This window comes from Globicephala melas, chromosome 19 (assembly GCF_963455315.2).
Source record: "Globicephala melas chromosome 19, mGloMel1.2, whole genome shotgun sequence".
Lineage (NCBI taxonomy): Eukaryota > Metazoa > Chordata > Mammalia > Artiodactyla > Delphinidae > Globicephala > Globicephala melas.
Genome location: NC_083332.1, coordinates 61,257,119 through 61,273,422, shown reverse-complemented (window position 1 = coordinate 61,273,422; position 16,304 = coordinate 61,257,119). Strand labels below are relative to the sequence as shown.

Sequence of the window (16,304 nt, the reverse complement as noted above, 5' to 3'; positions counted from 1 at the left end):
AGATTAGAGTAACTGCTTTTGTGACTGTCAGCTAAACAAAGAATCCACTGTTTATAACTGTTCCATCTCCCTTGGAAGAAGAAGAACTCTTCACAATCCTCCTCAGTGCTCTCGGGAAGCCCTCCCTTTCCAGACAGCGGGCTGAGTGCAGCATCAAACCAAGGCCGCCTGGGTCAGAACCAGGGCTCCAGGAGGCAGCCCTGCAACGAGGCCCACGGCGAGGAGGCTGGGTGCCTACAGCATCCCCAGCATCCCCGGGAAGTTCCTGCCCCGCTCTCCCACGAAGCGTCGGGAGGAACGTCCACCTGGGCCGGCAGCACACAAGGGCGACTCGTCACACAATCGAAAGAAACTACACAATGACTAAGGCCACCAGCTCTCTCGGCTGGCCGCAGAACGAAGTTATTCTTCTCCTCTCAGTAAAGGGTGCCCAGGCTTCTGAACTGAGAAAATATCTGTGATACATCTTGATGTCTCCCAGGAGGACAGGCAGAAGCGCACAGGCAGAGGAGCCGCGAGGGGCCGGCAGAGAGGTCTACGAGATGTAGGAGGCCTACCTTAACTATTTCTACTTGGACCCCATCCCAGGCTGTCAGCGGGATCCAGAAGTGCAGGGAGAGCTGGTCGTGGCGCCCCTCCCCCCACTTCCCAGCCGTGCCCTCCCCTTCCACTCGCAAAGGCAAACTGGCGAGAAGTACATACTACTTGGACCTGTCCGTCCTCCCCGATCTGGTGGATCTGGACCTGCTGGGCGTTGGCCAGGGCGTAGTGCAGGGCCTGAGGCGGGGGCTGCTGCAGCTCACTGGCGGGCGGCGGCGTGCTCATCATGGTCTCTGCGGGGAGATGCACACGAGCCTGAGCTGCCGTCCTGGGGCTGAGCCCACCTCTGCCTCCCTCTCTCCCCAACCACACTGCCCACGGAGATGAAGGGAGAGCCTTCGTTCCTGGACTTCCAATGTGCAGTGTCGTGAGCAACAGCTGTTAGACAGCGGGGCTTTCTCACCTGTAGTCAGCGTCTAAAGATCCAGTGACCCACAGACACAGATGGTTCCCACCTACTACGTAAGTGAAGCTCCTCAGATATAGTGACAAAAACGGAAAACGAAAAACAGGAAAAAGTGCACACTAAACTCTGTGTCAGACCGGCGCAAGGCAGGGACCGTGGATAATTAACGCAACTTGGGGGAGGGAGGGACTTCCCCAGGGGTGCAGCGGTTAAGAATCCGCCTGCCAATGAAGGGGACACGGGTTCGAGCCCTGGCCCAGGAAGATCCCACAGGCCGTGGAGCAACTAAGCCCTTGCGCCACAACTACTGAGCCTGTGCTCTAGAGCCCAGGAGCCACAGCTACTGAGCCCCTGTGCCACCACTACTGAAGCCCACGTGCCTAGAGCCCATGTTCCGCAACAAAGAGAAGCCACCGCAATGAGAAGCCCACGCACCGCAACGAAGAACAGCCCCTGTTCGCCACAACTAGAGAAAGCCTGCGCGCGCGCGCAGCAACGAAGACCCAAAGCGGCCAAAAGTAAATAAACAAAACAAAAAACTAACTTGGGAGAAAAGTTCCATCCACTCAATTGAAGGAACACTTCCAGTAAAAGTTTACTTTCCATGTTTAACCCAGAATGAGATGCGTTTGTTTTCATGTGTTGTGTATTAGTTTTAACTGTAATACTATCTCAATCAGAGGAATTTTCTTATACACTTAGAACATTAGGACTCAGAAACAGAAAGATTTTAATTTTCAATGTATATACATAGTTTTGTTCTAAAGAATGGATTACTCAAAAAGGCTTCTAAAGATAAAACCATATTACATTAAAATGAAATTCTGTGAGAAGTAGAATGCTGATATGAATGGAAAGAGGAAAAAGATTAAATGTCTGATTCTTGAAAAAAAGAATTTTCCTGCATTTTTTAATAGCTTAACGGTGGGTATCAAATTGACATGGCATAGATTCCACTGGCTGCCTTTTAAAAAGTTACAGTATAACAATATTAAGATGTTAATACTTACGAAATTCAAGTTATTGAATTTACCATGTCATCAATAGCTCCCTCTAATTATGCAACGTGAAGACTAATTTAAATCTATGTTTTACAATCAATACTGATATCAAAGTGCAGTGCAAAAAACTGCATCTGTTACTTGCTTGTGGTCAAGAATAATCCAAGAGATACGGCAAGTGACCCCAGGCAACGACTCACGCTGAGGGAGGACCACAGCCCCCGGCAGTGACACGGCAAGGGCAGCCCCTCAAAGGCCTCGCCCCCACTGGCCGCGCTGCCCCATGTCCAGAGAGACACACAGTCAGGAGCTGGTTCTCTGTGACCCTAAGGTTCTGGGCCCTACACGGATGCTCCCCAATGAGAGCTGTGGGGAGAAGCGCTGGGGGCGGAGGTTTACACTGTAAAACGCAGCCACCTTAAACTCAAGCACATACGAAAGTTCACATGGTGTGGCCAGACAGCAGGGTGAGATACAAACGTTTTAATAAACTGATATTTTTAAAATCCCTTGAAAACCAGTGATGTTGTGGTCTGTGTTCAAATTGGCAGTACTAATTCAGCTTTAAATAGACCAGCCTCGGCTCAGAATCTCACTTGTAGCATTTGTCTGCTGATACTTCAAAAGAGAACACGGCAACTCCAGCTGGAATTACTACCAATTCCAAATGAACGGAATCCTGGCTAAATTACACGTTCCTGGATTATGTGTGTCACCAGAACAGCCTTAAGGAGCAGATTCACTGGGTCAGGCCGCGAGTCCGCAGGAAGGACGAGGACGAAATCCCAGAGGCCCTTTAACCAACCACCCTGTGCTGTATCGAGTTTGGGCCAAGTAGGCAGTATGTTAAAGTAGAAAAAGATCCTCAACAGAAAGTTACAGAACAACGTACTTCCAAGAGTTTGATGAAAGAAGAACGTGGTCCGTGCTCCTCTCAAAACTCCCAGGGCTCCAGCGCCCGAGGAGGGGCCGCCCTCTGGCTTCCAGCGGACCGCCCGAGAGCAGTCCAGACCCGTCCCAGAGCCCGGAACTCGACCCCCGTGCTTCCCAGACACACAGCACCTGAGGCAGAGGGAGTGCGATGGTGCCGGCCTCCCTCAAATGCTCCTTAAAAGGCACACCTTGACCCCCGCCCCGACGCAGTGCCCCCTGCTGCACAACCCAGGCACAGAGACCCAGGTGGGCGGAGGCAGCAAGGTGCCGGGTGGCACCACGGTGTCCGTCCTCCGAGGCCCATCAGGACGACACAGAGGGCCCCCTGCTCCTGAGAAAGCGCCCGTCACTCTGGCCATGGACGGTGCTGCTGCAGCCAGCAGACCTTCCCAAGCCACTGAGGCCGGCCAGAGTCCATTCCGAGCCACACGTCCTGAGGCTCAGCGCCTGCCCGGCCACGGCACTGAAGAGCCCCTCATGGTGGCCATTCACCACCTGCAAGAGGCCACGGGACCAACAGCAGCACTGAGAGTTGCCAGACCCACAGCCTGGGGACCTCCCTGGTGGTGCAGTGGTTAAGAATCTGCCTGCCAACTAAGCCCGTGCACCACAACTACTGAGCCCGTGCGCCACAACTACTGAAGGCCACGTGCCTAGAGCCCATGCTCCACAGCAAGAGAAGCCACCGCAATGAGAAGCCCGCGCACCGCAACGAAGAGTACCTCCCGCTCGCCGCAACTAGAGAAAGCCCGCACGCAGCAACGAAGACCCAACGCGGCCAAAAAGAAAAAGAAAAACAAAACAAAACCCACAGCCTCTTAGGAGGAACCCTGACACGTTTATGGACAGAAAAACAGAGGAACTAAAGACATGCAACTACCATTAAAATGAATTACTGTCATTCAACTGAAAGAAACACTAATAACTGGAAGAAAAACGAAACAACAAGTGAGCGAGGGTAAAGACAAAGCATGACATCACCAGCCTGTGATGGAGATCAGACCTCAGGGGCAAAGGCCACCTGAGTCCCCAACCACAAGGTCAGAAGCGGATGCAAGGTGGCCAGCCCAGCAGTCCAAGCACAGCTTCAGGACCCAGCATCCTCCTGCTCCAACGTGGGCTGGACAGGCTTGGGGCCTCACGCAGCTGCTGGCTGGCAACGCCGAGCCTCAGACCACCACCCAGAGGCAGGATCTGAACTGAACACAATCCTGAGAGGCCCGCCTGCAAGTCAGCTCGTCACGTGTCCCGGGCACCTCCAGAGGCGGGGACGCGGGTTCCACAGCCCACCTCATCTGATGGGGACAGGCACTGAGCACGGCCGTGCTGACCAGGTGGCCCCGGGGTAAGACGGCAGATCCCCGGCCACACTGAAACCTACGTCCCTGGAGCCACAGTCCCCACGCCTACCCTCTTAGGACCACAGAGCCAGCCCGGTTCGGCAAGGAGCCACCCCCAGCGGGGCCCCAACTGCTACCTAAGTTCCCAGGACAGAATCCTGGTGGTGACAGAAAGGCCGGGCTCCTCACCGAGAGACTCTTCAATGCAGGCCCCGAACAGAAGCTCTGCTCAGCGCATGACCTGTCTGGCCCACGAGAGTCGGCTACCCCCAGCTTGCATGGTTCACACGGCAAGCTAAGGCCAAGTATGTGATAACCACCAAACCACCGAGGAAAACCGCTTCCTGAGGTCTGGCTCAGCAAGATTCATAACCCCGTAAGGACTCCAGGTGACCTGGTTTGTCACCGCGGCGCTTCCAGAACGAGAGCTCCGCCCACCCTGCCCGCTGCTGCCCCTGAATCCCGGTCCCGACCCCGGTCAGGGCTCAGGTCTGAGAGCCACTGCCCAGGGACCGTCCGCGGGAGTTAAAAGACCATTTCTGTGACAACATTTTGAGACATCTTCGGTGACAAGCGATGCTGGTCTCCTTGTCACTCCTGGTGAACTTTCCCAGCTGTCCTTTCAATGCCTGAAAAGAAAGCCTAAGAGCTTCCCGTTCTTGAGGGTGAGTATACCCGAGGCTGCGTCCTCACCATGGCAGTAACGAGCACGACTTAGGCTGCACCCCAGCCTTCGCCTGCAGACGCCAGGCAGATGGTGACAGTGACAGCGAGCCAGCGACGTGCTGGCCCACCAGGCAGAGGGAGCAGCGCTCAGGGTGGCGTCCGAGGTGGTCCTGGCCCAGCTCCTGGTGCTGCTGAGCCCAGGATGCCCTCCACCTAGACAGCTGCCCCGGGAGCCTCTCACAAGGCACGTGCAGGCACAGAACCACCGTTCTCACTCTGACCGTCCCCGGGGCCACCTGCCTGGGCCACCCTGCATCGTACCTGAGGCGCCGTACGAGGACGAGGACGGGGTTCTCCTGGAGAAGCTCTTGACGGCCAGGCTCTGGCCTCGCTGTTTTCGCCGCCAGGCCGTCCGACATTTGGAGTCGATGCTCTGTTTGATTCGATACCAGTCGGATTCCGTGATTCCAAATTTATAGAAGAGGTGACCTGCAAGAACACACCCGAGGGGAGGCTCTGTGAGGCACGGGCCTTCTGCGCGGCTGGCGGTCAGGGCGCAGCGCCAACAGGAAGCGTGACGGGCGAGAGCCGCCTCAGGCCTGCCTGTTGTGTGCAATGATCGCTTCTCATTTATTCAGCTTTAACCTATCTGACGTGATCCACCCCCACCAGATGGAGTCGGGCAACAAGCTGGAGGTGAGGGTTCGCACAAGCGTCCTGGATGCCCCGCGTTCCAACTGTCCACCCTGATTTCACGCACGGCCTCTAGGGTTCTGAGGCCGAGATGGAACGCCAGCTCGTTCCTCCTTGCTCATGCCTGCCTGGCTGCCTCCTTCCCTCCTCTCAAGTCTGGGCTCCAGCGAGAGCTCAGTAACCCTCCCCTCAACCAGCCCACTTCGCCCCAGAATCCTCCCACCGCCAGCCCCGTCCCGGCGCTCTAACACTTTAGAGAACTTAGATGCTGATGGCGTTTACACCGCTTCCCCCACAAACACGGGGCTCTTTGCTCTCCTCGTCCATGCCTGCCGAGAACCCAGAACGTCCAGGCACACGACAGATGCTCACACATTTGTTGCCCAAATGCTGGTTACAACTCAGCTGAAGACTTTCTTCCACTGCTACTGGAGTCTGAGGCCTACGGAACTTCCCTTGCCTCTCCATCTGCCTCCCTCCATCAGAATGAGACTCCCTAAGGGCGGACATAATCCACTCCCTGGGGCCCCACCGCATGCCCAGCCCGGCCCAGCCGAGTGGGCATCACCTCCACTGGACCGCTGGCCGCAGAGGGCAGGGCAGCCCTCTGGCACCCTCGCTGTCCGCATCTGCGCCACGGCGAGCTCTCAGTGCAGGATGTGGGCATCTGAGACCACTTACCAGCAAGGAGGAAACCGGGTGGCAGATGGAGGCCCCTCCCTGCCAGCCCGCCCAGCTCTCACTGGACCACTTCACTTCTTCCTTGTGCTGAATCAACAGGGAATAACGGTCAGGAACACGGGAACCACAAAAAATGCTTTTCAACAGGGTGACCTCCTTTCTAGCTGGTCATGAAGCTTTGCTGATTAACGGGAAAATAAATGCATGAAATTCAAAAATTTAATAATAAAAAGATTCAGCTCGGGGCTTCCCTGGTGGCGCAGTAGTTGAGAGTCCGCCTGCCAGTGCAGGGGACACGGGTTCGTGCCCCGGTCCGGGAAGATCCTACATGCCGCGGAGCAGCTGGGCCCATGAGCCATGGCCGCTGAGCCTGTGCGTCCGGAGCCTGTGCTCCGCAACGGGAGAGGCCACAACAGTGAGAGGCCCGCGTACCGCAAAAAAAAAAAAAAAAAGATTCAGCTGGAAAACTTGCTGTTTTGGCTACTAAGAACACCCAGCTTGAAGCGGCTGCTGAGAGATCATTTGATGCCCAGTCCCTAAACTCTGCTCTGTGGAGAGCACAGACCCTAGGAATAATCAAAACAAAGGAAGTCTCTGTTTTCTTAACTACTGTATTAAGTTTCTTTTGTCTTGGAAAGACACTTAACTTTGTGAACATAGCCTAAGGCATTTTTGACTCCAAACAGAAAGACAACCAACACGTCTGTCACCTTGATAAAAAGAAATTGGGTTAAGGAGGGGCAGGGTTTACAGGATCAGAGAAGATCAACTGCAAGGTAGTCTCGGCCCCACTTTGTCCTCCTGCAGAAAAGGAGGCGGCGCCTCGCTGGTTTCCAGGTCATCGCTAAGCTAACTGAGTCATCGCAATATTTACTGAGATGCTCCATGCCGGGCACGGCTCTAGATGCAGGGCGGGGCTCACAAAGCTCCGGCCAGTTACCCACATGAGTGACAAGAGGACCCAACTACCCACTGTAGTTACCACAGAACGTAAATACTGACTGAGCCCAACTATGAGAACAAGAACCGTAGAGTCACAAGGGGACCCGACCACTAACTACAGCTCTACAGTCACAGGCGGAGCCAACTCCCCACCACAGCTACAGAGGAGCCCGAATACAGGCGAAGAAGTGGCGACCACACGTGTCCAACCACCTCATTAGGCACCTGCTCCAATACAGAGGACACCCTGCAGGCCACCCTCAGATCCCCTCATGCCTTCCCACAAGGAAAACACCTTCCGAATGCCTCTAGGGATTAATGAGATCATGCAAGATTCCAAAGCTTGCTAGTAATAGAAGAGAATATATACAACACACACGTGGGCACACAAGCATAAGAAATGAGTGAAAACATTCATACTTAAATTCAACTTTGTAAAAACCAATCTGCCAGTTCAAAACCTGGCTTACATCCTTCAAAGAAAAAACGTACATTCGTAGAGTTGTGCGTTAGCCATTTTCAAATTCTTCTAAGACATCTTATTACATAGTTCCTTCCAACAGTGACTCAAGACTCCAGCTCGATGGCAAATGCCCCCGGGAAGCTGCCAGGAAACACTAAGGAAGGAGCCAGCCGCACCGATCCTCCCCCACCGAGAGCCGTGCTGCAGGAGGGCACAGGGGGCTCGGCTCCGCCCCCGGAGCCTCATGGGTGGGCTTCCTCTGACTTTGCTAAAAGCGTTCTTCAACTTTTCTGCCAGCCCTGAGCAACCTCAGCTGAGTGAAAGGAGGAGGAACCTCTTACAATGAGTGATAAAAAGATTACTTTGAATTAACTGGTATTTCACACTTGTTGAAGCATTTTATCTCAAGTCATTTGATGCTCCTAAGAAAACCTCATGAAATAAGAACGTCAATCTCCTCACTTCAGCTCCAAACCGAGTTATCAGTGAGGAGTGAGAACCAGCCTTAAAATTCGGGCCTCCGGCGCCCACCCAAGTGGAGAAGAAACGGCTACAGAAAGCCCAGCAGCGCCTCCCTCTGCCCAGACAGCAGCGGGCGCCCGTCCGCAGATGAGCCACGTAGCCCCCCAGGAGCCCGGGGAGACTAATGCGCTGCTCCCAAGTGCTGCCCGGGCGCCCCCCGAAGATCTGAGCGGGTCCCCGTCCCTGCTGACCACCTCCCCCTTTCCAGGACGCCCATCGCTGACACTGGTGGTTCCCGGCTCTCATGTGAGCCCCACGAGGGGCTGAGATGCACCGCAGGAAGGACAGACAAGAAAAAAGGCGCGGGCCTTGGAACGCTGTGTACTCAGGGAGGGGTGTGGGGTGGCGTGGGGCTTATCGGTCACAGCGGAATGAAAACCAGGGCACTGCTAACATAGCCTCGAGTTCCAGGGAGAGGGAAGCAGCAACCTGAGTGCTGGCAACTGACTTCTTCACGTGACGGTCTCAGCTCCCGTGTGGGCACCGCGGAGTCCAGCGTCCCGGCCACAGAGCCAGGCTGGCCCCCTCTCCCCACACAGAGGAGCCGCAGGCACTGGGCACAGCACCATGAGTGAAGCCGCTCTTCGGTGATGAGGAGAGCCCGGTGGCCGCGGTCGGCAGCTCCAAGGTTGCTGTGAGCCAGGGCGCCCACTTGCGTCCATTCTCACAGGCTCCGTCCCACCACCAGCCCACATGAACCACGACTTCCTCCCAGCTCCCAGAGACACATGCTGGGCCCAGAGGAGCCTGATCACCCAGGTTCCAAAGAACCCAGGCCCTGCGTACTGTGCTGAAGTGTCCCCCAAAATTCATGTCCGTTCCAGGACCTGGGAACGTGACCTCCCTTGGACACAGGGTCTCTGCAGACGTGATTAATTAACTGCAGATGCAGTCACACTGGAGTACAGTGCGCTCTAAGTGCAGGATGACTGCTGCCCTCAGGAGAGGAGACACACAGACACACACACAGGAGCAGATGGCCGCGTGACGACGGACACGGAGACTGGAGTTACGCTGCTACAGCCCACAAAGGCCACAAGCTGTGGGCCTCTGCCAGAGGCAAGACAGACTCATCCGTAGCCCTGTGAGGCAGCGTGGCCCTGACGGCGCCATGGTCTCAGCCCCGTGGCCCCAGACCCGGACAGGGCACCGTGTTGTCGGCGGAGCTCGGTACGGCAGCCCCGGGCCACTCGGGCAGCCCGTCGCACGTGAGCGAAGCCCCGGCAGCAACACCATCTCTGCCCCGGGGGGGCTGACCCGACGACAGTCCTCCGTGGACATGTGACTCCTCCATCTGTGCCCAAGCTGCTGGGGGGCTCGTGGGATCTCACCACGTCGGCGCCCCCCTCACAGACGTCTTCAAGGACCTGTCGACGCTGGGGAGCGCGTCCACCTCCTCTCTGTTCTCATCAGATCAGCCAGGCGTGTCCCGCAGCCTAAGCAGACGCCTATGTGACCCACCAGTAAAAACCCTAAGAACTAAGGCTATAACATTCTCAATTCGAGGAGGGAAAAGGCAACTGCTCCATTCTTAGGTCACATGCCTCATGACAGCGTGGCCAATTTTTTTTCAGTTACGATAATGATCTACTTTTGCACGGAGCACACGAACTACATGGCTGGTTATCCAAATTTCTGGGAGGCCCGTCAACCCTTGGGAACCCTGAAGAAGGTGGCATCCCGCACGACTTCGCTCTCCCTCAGTAACCTTGTTCCCTCTCTAGAAGAAGCGCCTATGTGTTTCAAAATGCTGGGCTTTTTCCCTTAAAAAAGAAAGGGAGGAAAATACTTCTGACACTCAGAAAAGAAAAATGTAAGTCCAGTCTTGTCCACAGCGAGGTGGGCGTGGCTGGCGGTGGCAAATGTATTCTCTGGGTCGGAATTCCTCTATTTTAAGGACACCCACAGGCTTCCCCTGCCTGAAAAAGAAACTGTAGGGACTTCCCTGGTGGTCCAGTGGTTAAGACTCTGCGCTTGCAATGCAGAAGGCATGGGTTCGATCACTGGCTGGGGACCTGAGATCCCACATGCTGCACGGCGAGACCAAAACATTAGAAAAAAAAGAAAAAAAGAAAAAACTGTGAGCTAAATGTACAGGGCAATTTGGGCTGCTTACACACAGCAGCTGTCCGCGCGGCTCCCAGCCAGCCCCAGACACGCCCCACCCTTCTCCCAGGCACGGGAGCCTCCGAGAGAACGCAGGCAGGCCGGCCTCGCTCCAAAACACCCTCCGGCCCACCGCTGGCTCCACTGTAAGCACGACCACCCCGCTGCCTAGAGAACCGGTGACCCCTGCAACACGCAGCAGCCATGGCGGCCCCCAGGTGACCCTCAGTCCAAGCCTGACATTCCGGCTCATGATTCCAGAACCCCTGGCATCAGCCGGCATGCTGTGAGGGTCCCGGCTGGCACCGTGCTCTAGAGCGGGGGCACTGCCTGCCATGAAAGCAACATTCTTTTGGAACACGGTCACGCCGATCCGTCCGCATTGTGAGAGCGGCTGCTTTCAGAGCCCGGCAGGTACGACCCAGGCCTCACAAAGCCTAGAACACAGACGGCAAAGCCCTTACGCACCTGTCAGTTGGCCTGGGCTCTGCCCGCCATGCCCGGCTTTCTTCCCCCCCGAGGGCTGACCTCAGCGCGTCCCACGGGTGGGTTCTCAGGAGCCACCCCACATGATTCCCAGCCTCCGAGACACACACGGGGACTCGGAATGGCCGGGGCCATGAGCTGGGGACCAGGAGGACGAGCCCCCTGGGGTGAGGCAGGGACTGGACGCCCAGCTGAGTACCTGTCAGGAAAACCCGCAGCCAGGCCACCCCCCAACTTCCACCAAGGTCAGTGTGCAGACACAGGAAAGACAACTCCGCCTGTGCATGAAGGCTCCCGGAGAGCTCCTCTCCCTGCTTCTCACCGTCTGCACCCAAAGGCCCGGGGATCGCCGTCAGAGCTCTGTGTGAGCAACGAGGTCCCCCGGGCAGGGTGGCACCCCTTCTCTATTGTGAGACAGTGAACTCTGGGTAATTGGTTTTCCACTCCGTTTCGCTAACTCAGACTCTCCAGCACCAGGGTTTTCAGACGTGACCACCTGACCCTCCTGCCGGAAGCCTACGTGCTTCCCGCGCGTCTTTATCGTCAGCCGTGTCGAACGCCTTCTGGGTCGGGCGGGCTCTCGGGTGAAACCAGGCCAGCGGGTGCTGACGAGCAGGAAGCGGGCACGCCGCACCCCTTCCAGATGTCACCCGGACGATGCCGTCACGACAGACTCCAGCCTGCGCCACCCTCGCAGCCACGCGGGGGATCCAGATCCCTATGACGAGGTCCCCGGCCCCACCAGCGATGGCAGCCCAGAACCCCAGCCCTCTAGGACAGGGACGAGGCGGGTGGCCTGCCTGTGCCCTGGGCAGCCCTTCCTAAAGGAAACGTTCAATCCGCAAAGGGCTCTCTTGGCCCCGTGCCCAGGTCTGACCCAGAGCCCCCTCCCCCCGACAGCATGGTCCCACCCCCAGCGGAGCCCTCCCGCGGCCGGCACGGGGGTGGCGGCAGACACTCACAGCGGATGCCGTAGATGGTGAGGGGGTCGAGCTGCTTCTTGCCGTGCTTGCCCTGGCCCGAGAGGTTGGAGACGGCCTGCACCTCGCGGTGGAAGAGGTAGTCCAGCAGCGTGAGCGCCATCTTCTCGGCCGTGCGGCAGTTGGTGCTGATGTGCAGCATGTCGGAGGGGATGATGGCGCAGCGCACCCGCATCTCGGGGTTGTTCTCGTCCCCCAGCCACGTGCCATTGGGGTAGTCCTCTGCGAGAGAGAGGGGTCTCGGTGAGCTCCGGCCACTGCCCCCGCTCTCTCTACCTCCAGCAAGGCGGCCCGGGCCGTCCCCAGGACAGGCAGGGGGCCCACAGAGAGGAACAGGGCAGCTGGCGCTCCTCCCGCCCAGGAGGAGAGGCGGGAGACCCCTGTCTGCGAGCCCACCGGCACCCCGCCAGCTCCGTCTGGGATGAGAGACAATTTGGGAGGCACACAGTGGGCACTGGGCCTCCCGGCTACACCCTGACCAAGTGGGCCAGCGTCCCCCACCCAGCCTCCCTCTCTGTCACAGCCTCCCAGGAGTTGCAGGATCGACCACGTGTGTGAAAGGGCTTGACGGCTGTCAAACAAACATCAACTTTAAAAAGCCTTATCCTTTGGCAAAAGGAAACTCCACGTATGATCACAAATCAAGAGGACTCTTGACTCGCTTGGACATCTGGCCGCTCTCCAAACGCTCCCTTCTGATCCTAACGTGGAGGCAAGTTAAGGTGTGAGCGGCGGCCCCTGAAAGCACCAGCGCTGGGCGGCGATAAGGGGGAGAGTTAGAGCCTCTAAGAGGGACGCGGCTTCCTGCCGAGGCCGGCGGGCCTTTAAGCCGTGTCCCAGCCAACAGGGTCATCACTGTTTCAAGATTTCTCACGCGATTTGTTTTGAAATGTCCTGATATTTACATTCTGGCCTCTACGCGCAAAGAAGGCCCCACAAGGGCAGCCAGCCCCGCCTGGCTTTGCCGCAGGCCTGGAACAGAGCACGAGGCCCAGAGGCCAGCCGGTCTGTGACTCGCACCCCCTGCCCTGCCACGCCACAGGCAGCCGCTCCCGGCCGGGCTCCTGAATCACAGGACATCCTCCGACACCAGGCGAGGCTCTGCAACCCCGTCAGGACGACCACGTCACCGATGGGCCGGGGCGGCCGCTGGAAGGGCCGGGGCGGACGCTGGAAGGGCCGGGGCGGACGCTGGAAGGGCCAGGGAGGCTGAGCTCCTGACTTCAGCTAAGGACAAAGAACAAATCACAGATCTGATTTTTGGAACTCGGAATCAGAGGTAAGTCAGAAGAATCATTTCTCAGGAACACAGATGGTTTAGAAGTGAAGAGGTAGAGCTACGAGCACAGGCTCGGATACGTGCAGTTTTCTCGCCAGCAGCCACCTGTTACGTTCACCTGCCTACAGGAAAGCTAGTGGACACGTGATCTAAACGTGGATGGAAAGCGACTTTTAGAGGCGCTGTCTCTCAGTCATCCCTGGAATGCCAAGAAGGCTCCAACTCCTGGAGAGTTTATTAGTTTACCTACAGACACTGGGCAACTCTACGCCTGGCACGGGGTCTAGTGCTCAGGATCTAAACCGTCAGCGAATGTAGGATCAAAGGCTTAATTACACCAAACAGAGTGGAAGGACCACCCTCCCTCCACCTGCGGCCATCAAGCCACAAGCAAATAGAGGGAGGGACAGGGAGGGGAGTGGGGGGGGGGCAGGCCGCTGCAGGAGGGGCGCCGCGTTGGACTCAAGGACAGTGGGCTGCAGGCTCTACCCCACTGCCACGGGGCCAGAGAGCCTTGCGCTTTTCTCAGAAACAAGTACCATGAATTCTACAAGGCCGACTCCCACGTTTAGATGATATCTTTAAAGCAAAGTAAACGCTGGGCAGGAGCTCAGCATCATTTTCCAAACCGCGAGTCAACATCTCATCAAAGTGACGCTGAGCGTGCGTGGAGGTGGCGGGATGGCCGTTCCGTCCAAGAGCGAGGCCGGCTCGGCTTCTCCATCACTGACTCCGACTGAGAGCCGGCTTCCCCGGGGGCTGCCCGCACACGCGCCCCCTCCTCGGCTCCCCAGCCCCGGAAGCATCCTCTTTGCCAGAGCCCTCGCACATGCACCATGACAGAACCAGAGGCTGCGGGGCTGGGGGTTGGGGGTCAGGGACAGAGTCCTGCCAGCCCCCAGCAAGGGGGCCTCGGCTCTCTGGCCGGGGCAAGGAGCGCCCCACCTGTCCAAGCCCCAGACCTGGCCCTACTGCTCCAACAGCGATGCGCCAGAGCAAGGGCCACCTTCCTTGCAGACGCCACCCCGGACAGCCTCAGCCTCCCAGCTCCAGCGACAACCGAGAAAGGCGGGGCCACGCCACGCCATCCCACGCACACAGCGGGGTCACACGTGGGTAAAGGCAGACACTGTCAAACTGATCCAGGAGGAAGGAACGAAAAAGCGACCTCATCTATTAAACTTAATTCTTAGGAAGGCAAAACACCAAGTTAAATGAATGAAAGCGTTCACAAAGGAAAGCCAAGCCTCATTTTTACGTAAAGAATGACCATCCTCAGACCGATCAGAAACTCCCCAGGCTTCACGGATGATCTCTGCGAGCTGTGCTGCAGAGGAGAACATGGAAACGGCCGGACGGGCTCAGTGAGGAAGCGACCGGCTGGCCACCGTGAGCGGGAGGGCGCGCGTGGCCACTGCAACGGGCTCTGCGGGCCCGCGAGGGCTGTCTCCTCGCCCAGTCCCCTGCTGACACGTGGCCACGGATGAACGCCCAGCCCCAGAGCTGGCAGAGGGGCCTCCAGGAGTATTACCAGGACATTCTGGAGGAGGAAACATGGCATTTTAAATTCCTACAGAAGTTATTATTTCAGGGAATACTGCTCCCCCCAAAAAATAAATTAGTCTAAAAATTAACTATTTTCCCTCCCTATCACTCCGGAAAATAATGGCTTAAACATCTCTGGTCATGTAGGAAATTGTCCAGAAAGTGTCTTTCAAACACCTCAAAATTTTGCAAGGCATTTTATAACCTGTCTACAACCTAACTTCCATCATGCTGTGAGTCTCAGGTGTGTGGTCATCTGACCAGCAAGAAGCCCGAGCCAGGCGGACAAGAAACACAGCCTGCAGCAAGTCTGACTAACACAGCCATTGTCGTGGGAACAGAGGACCCCTCCGGGGCAGGGAGGACCAGGGCTGCACAGTCACTGCCGAGGCACTCCCGGGAGACGGCAGCGCCTCCACGCTCCCTGGCCCAGACGCTAGGGCGCACAGTCCTCACCCAGGTGCGAGGACCACACCTGCTGACTCCGCCCCAAGTCACCTCTGACCCGACCCGAGAGCCGGAGCCCAGCCTGGGCCCAGCTTCCCACCAGTGACAATGAATCTCGTCTTTTAAATGTAAAACAAGACGGAGCACCAGCCCACATAAATATTTGAGAAATCTGCCTTTTGACAATTCAGAAAGGATATATTTATTTTACTAAAATAGCTTGGTCCAGTTTTGGCATCTGAAACAATAGATTCTAGTGGCTTTATTTAAAAACTACCAGTTGGGTTATAAGAAAAATAAACTTGCTTTCTATTCCAATCATTTAAATCTTTAATTAAATTAACTGACATTTCTAAAAACGCTATTCAAAGAAAAACCTTCAGCAGTAGCTTCAACTTTCTTACCAAACAGTTCAGAATACAAATACTTCTTGTGAGGGTCTATTTTAGTTCTAGGAAAATGAAACGAACGGGAGAAAGCCCCAAGACGAAAAAGATGGCCACAGTCTCAGGGTCGCCGACTTGACAGAGAGATAAAGCAGCTACCTGTGCCATGCCTCCCCTGCTCCCCACCCGCTGACACACATGCATACATACACGTGTATACACAGAACACACACGTCCATACAGGCACGCACACACACGCACCGGCACACGTCCCGAGGCAGCTGATGCACACACCAGCACGTCCACTGACACCAGGGAGCCTTGGTTCGGAGCCACTCGGCTGGGCCCGGGCCTAGGCGTGGGAGCTAATCGCGTGGGGCAAAGACAAGACAGTATCTACTCCGCGCCTCCTGCGTGCCAGGACTTCACATGCCTTACTGCAACTCAGGGACTCTGAGAAAACGCGACACAAGGCGTCACCACTCCTCCAAAGCAAAGGGCAAACTGCGAGTCCTCCGACAGCAGCCTGCATGCCCTGCACACACGTCACGCAGGCCGGGAGGTCACCAGCACTCCAAATGCCACCCCGGAACCAAGCCCAGCCCAGCGCCCGGGCTCTCTCCAAAGACGCCGGTGTTCCGTCCAGGGGGCCCCAGAAGCCTCTAAGTCCTGTGCGGGCAGCTGTGATGGAGGGAAGGGCCCCCAGGATGGGCCACTCGGACACTTGCTGCCTTGGCTCCCAGACGCCCTGGCCGCCAGTCCCCCTCGGCGATCACTCACAACAGGCTTGGTCTCTGCAGCCACGAGAGGGGACCACCAGGGAGGCGT

At 56.8% G+C, this 16,304-nt stretch overlaps 1 protein-coding gene across 8 annotated transcripts in view; it reads right to left on the bottom strand.

Annotated features, from left to right (window-relative positions):
- BANP (BTG3 associated nuclear protein) overlaps window positions 1-16,304 on the bottom strand; it is a 104,468-nt gene that overhangs the window by 30,965 nt on the left and 57,199 nt on the right. For all 8 annotated transcript variants that reach the window (XR_009560091.2, XR_009560088.2, XR_009560089.2 and 5 more), the window contains 3 exons: window positions 11,802-12,041; window positions 5,268-5,435; window positions 703-833 (listed from right to left, as the gene is read on the bottom strand). Coding sequence is in view for 2 of the 8 variants with exons in the window: in XM_060289269.2 (XP_060145252.1) it covers window positions 703-833; window positions 5,268-5,435; window positions 11,802-12,041 (539 nt within the window). In the remaining 6 variants the exon portion in view is untranslated. The remainder of the gene's footprint in view (window positions 1-702; window positions 834-5,267; window positions 5,436-11,801; window positions 12,042-16,304) is intronic.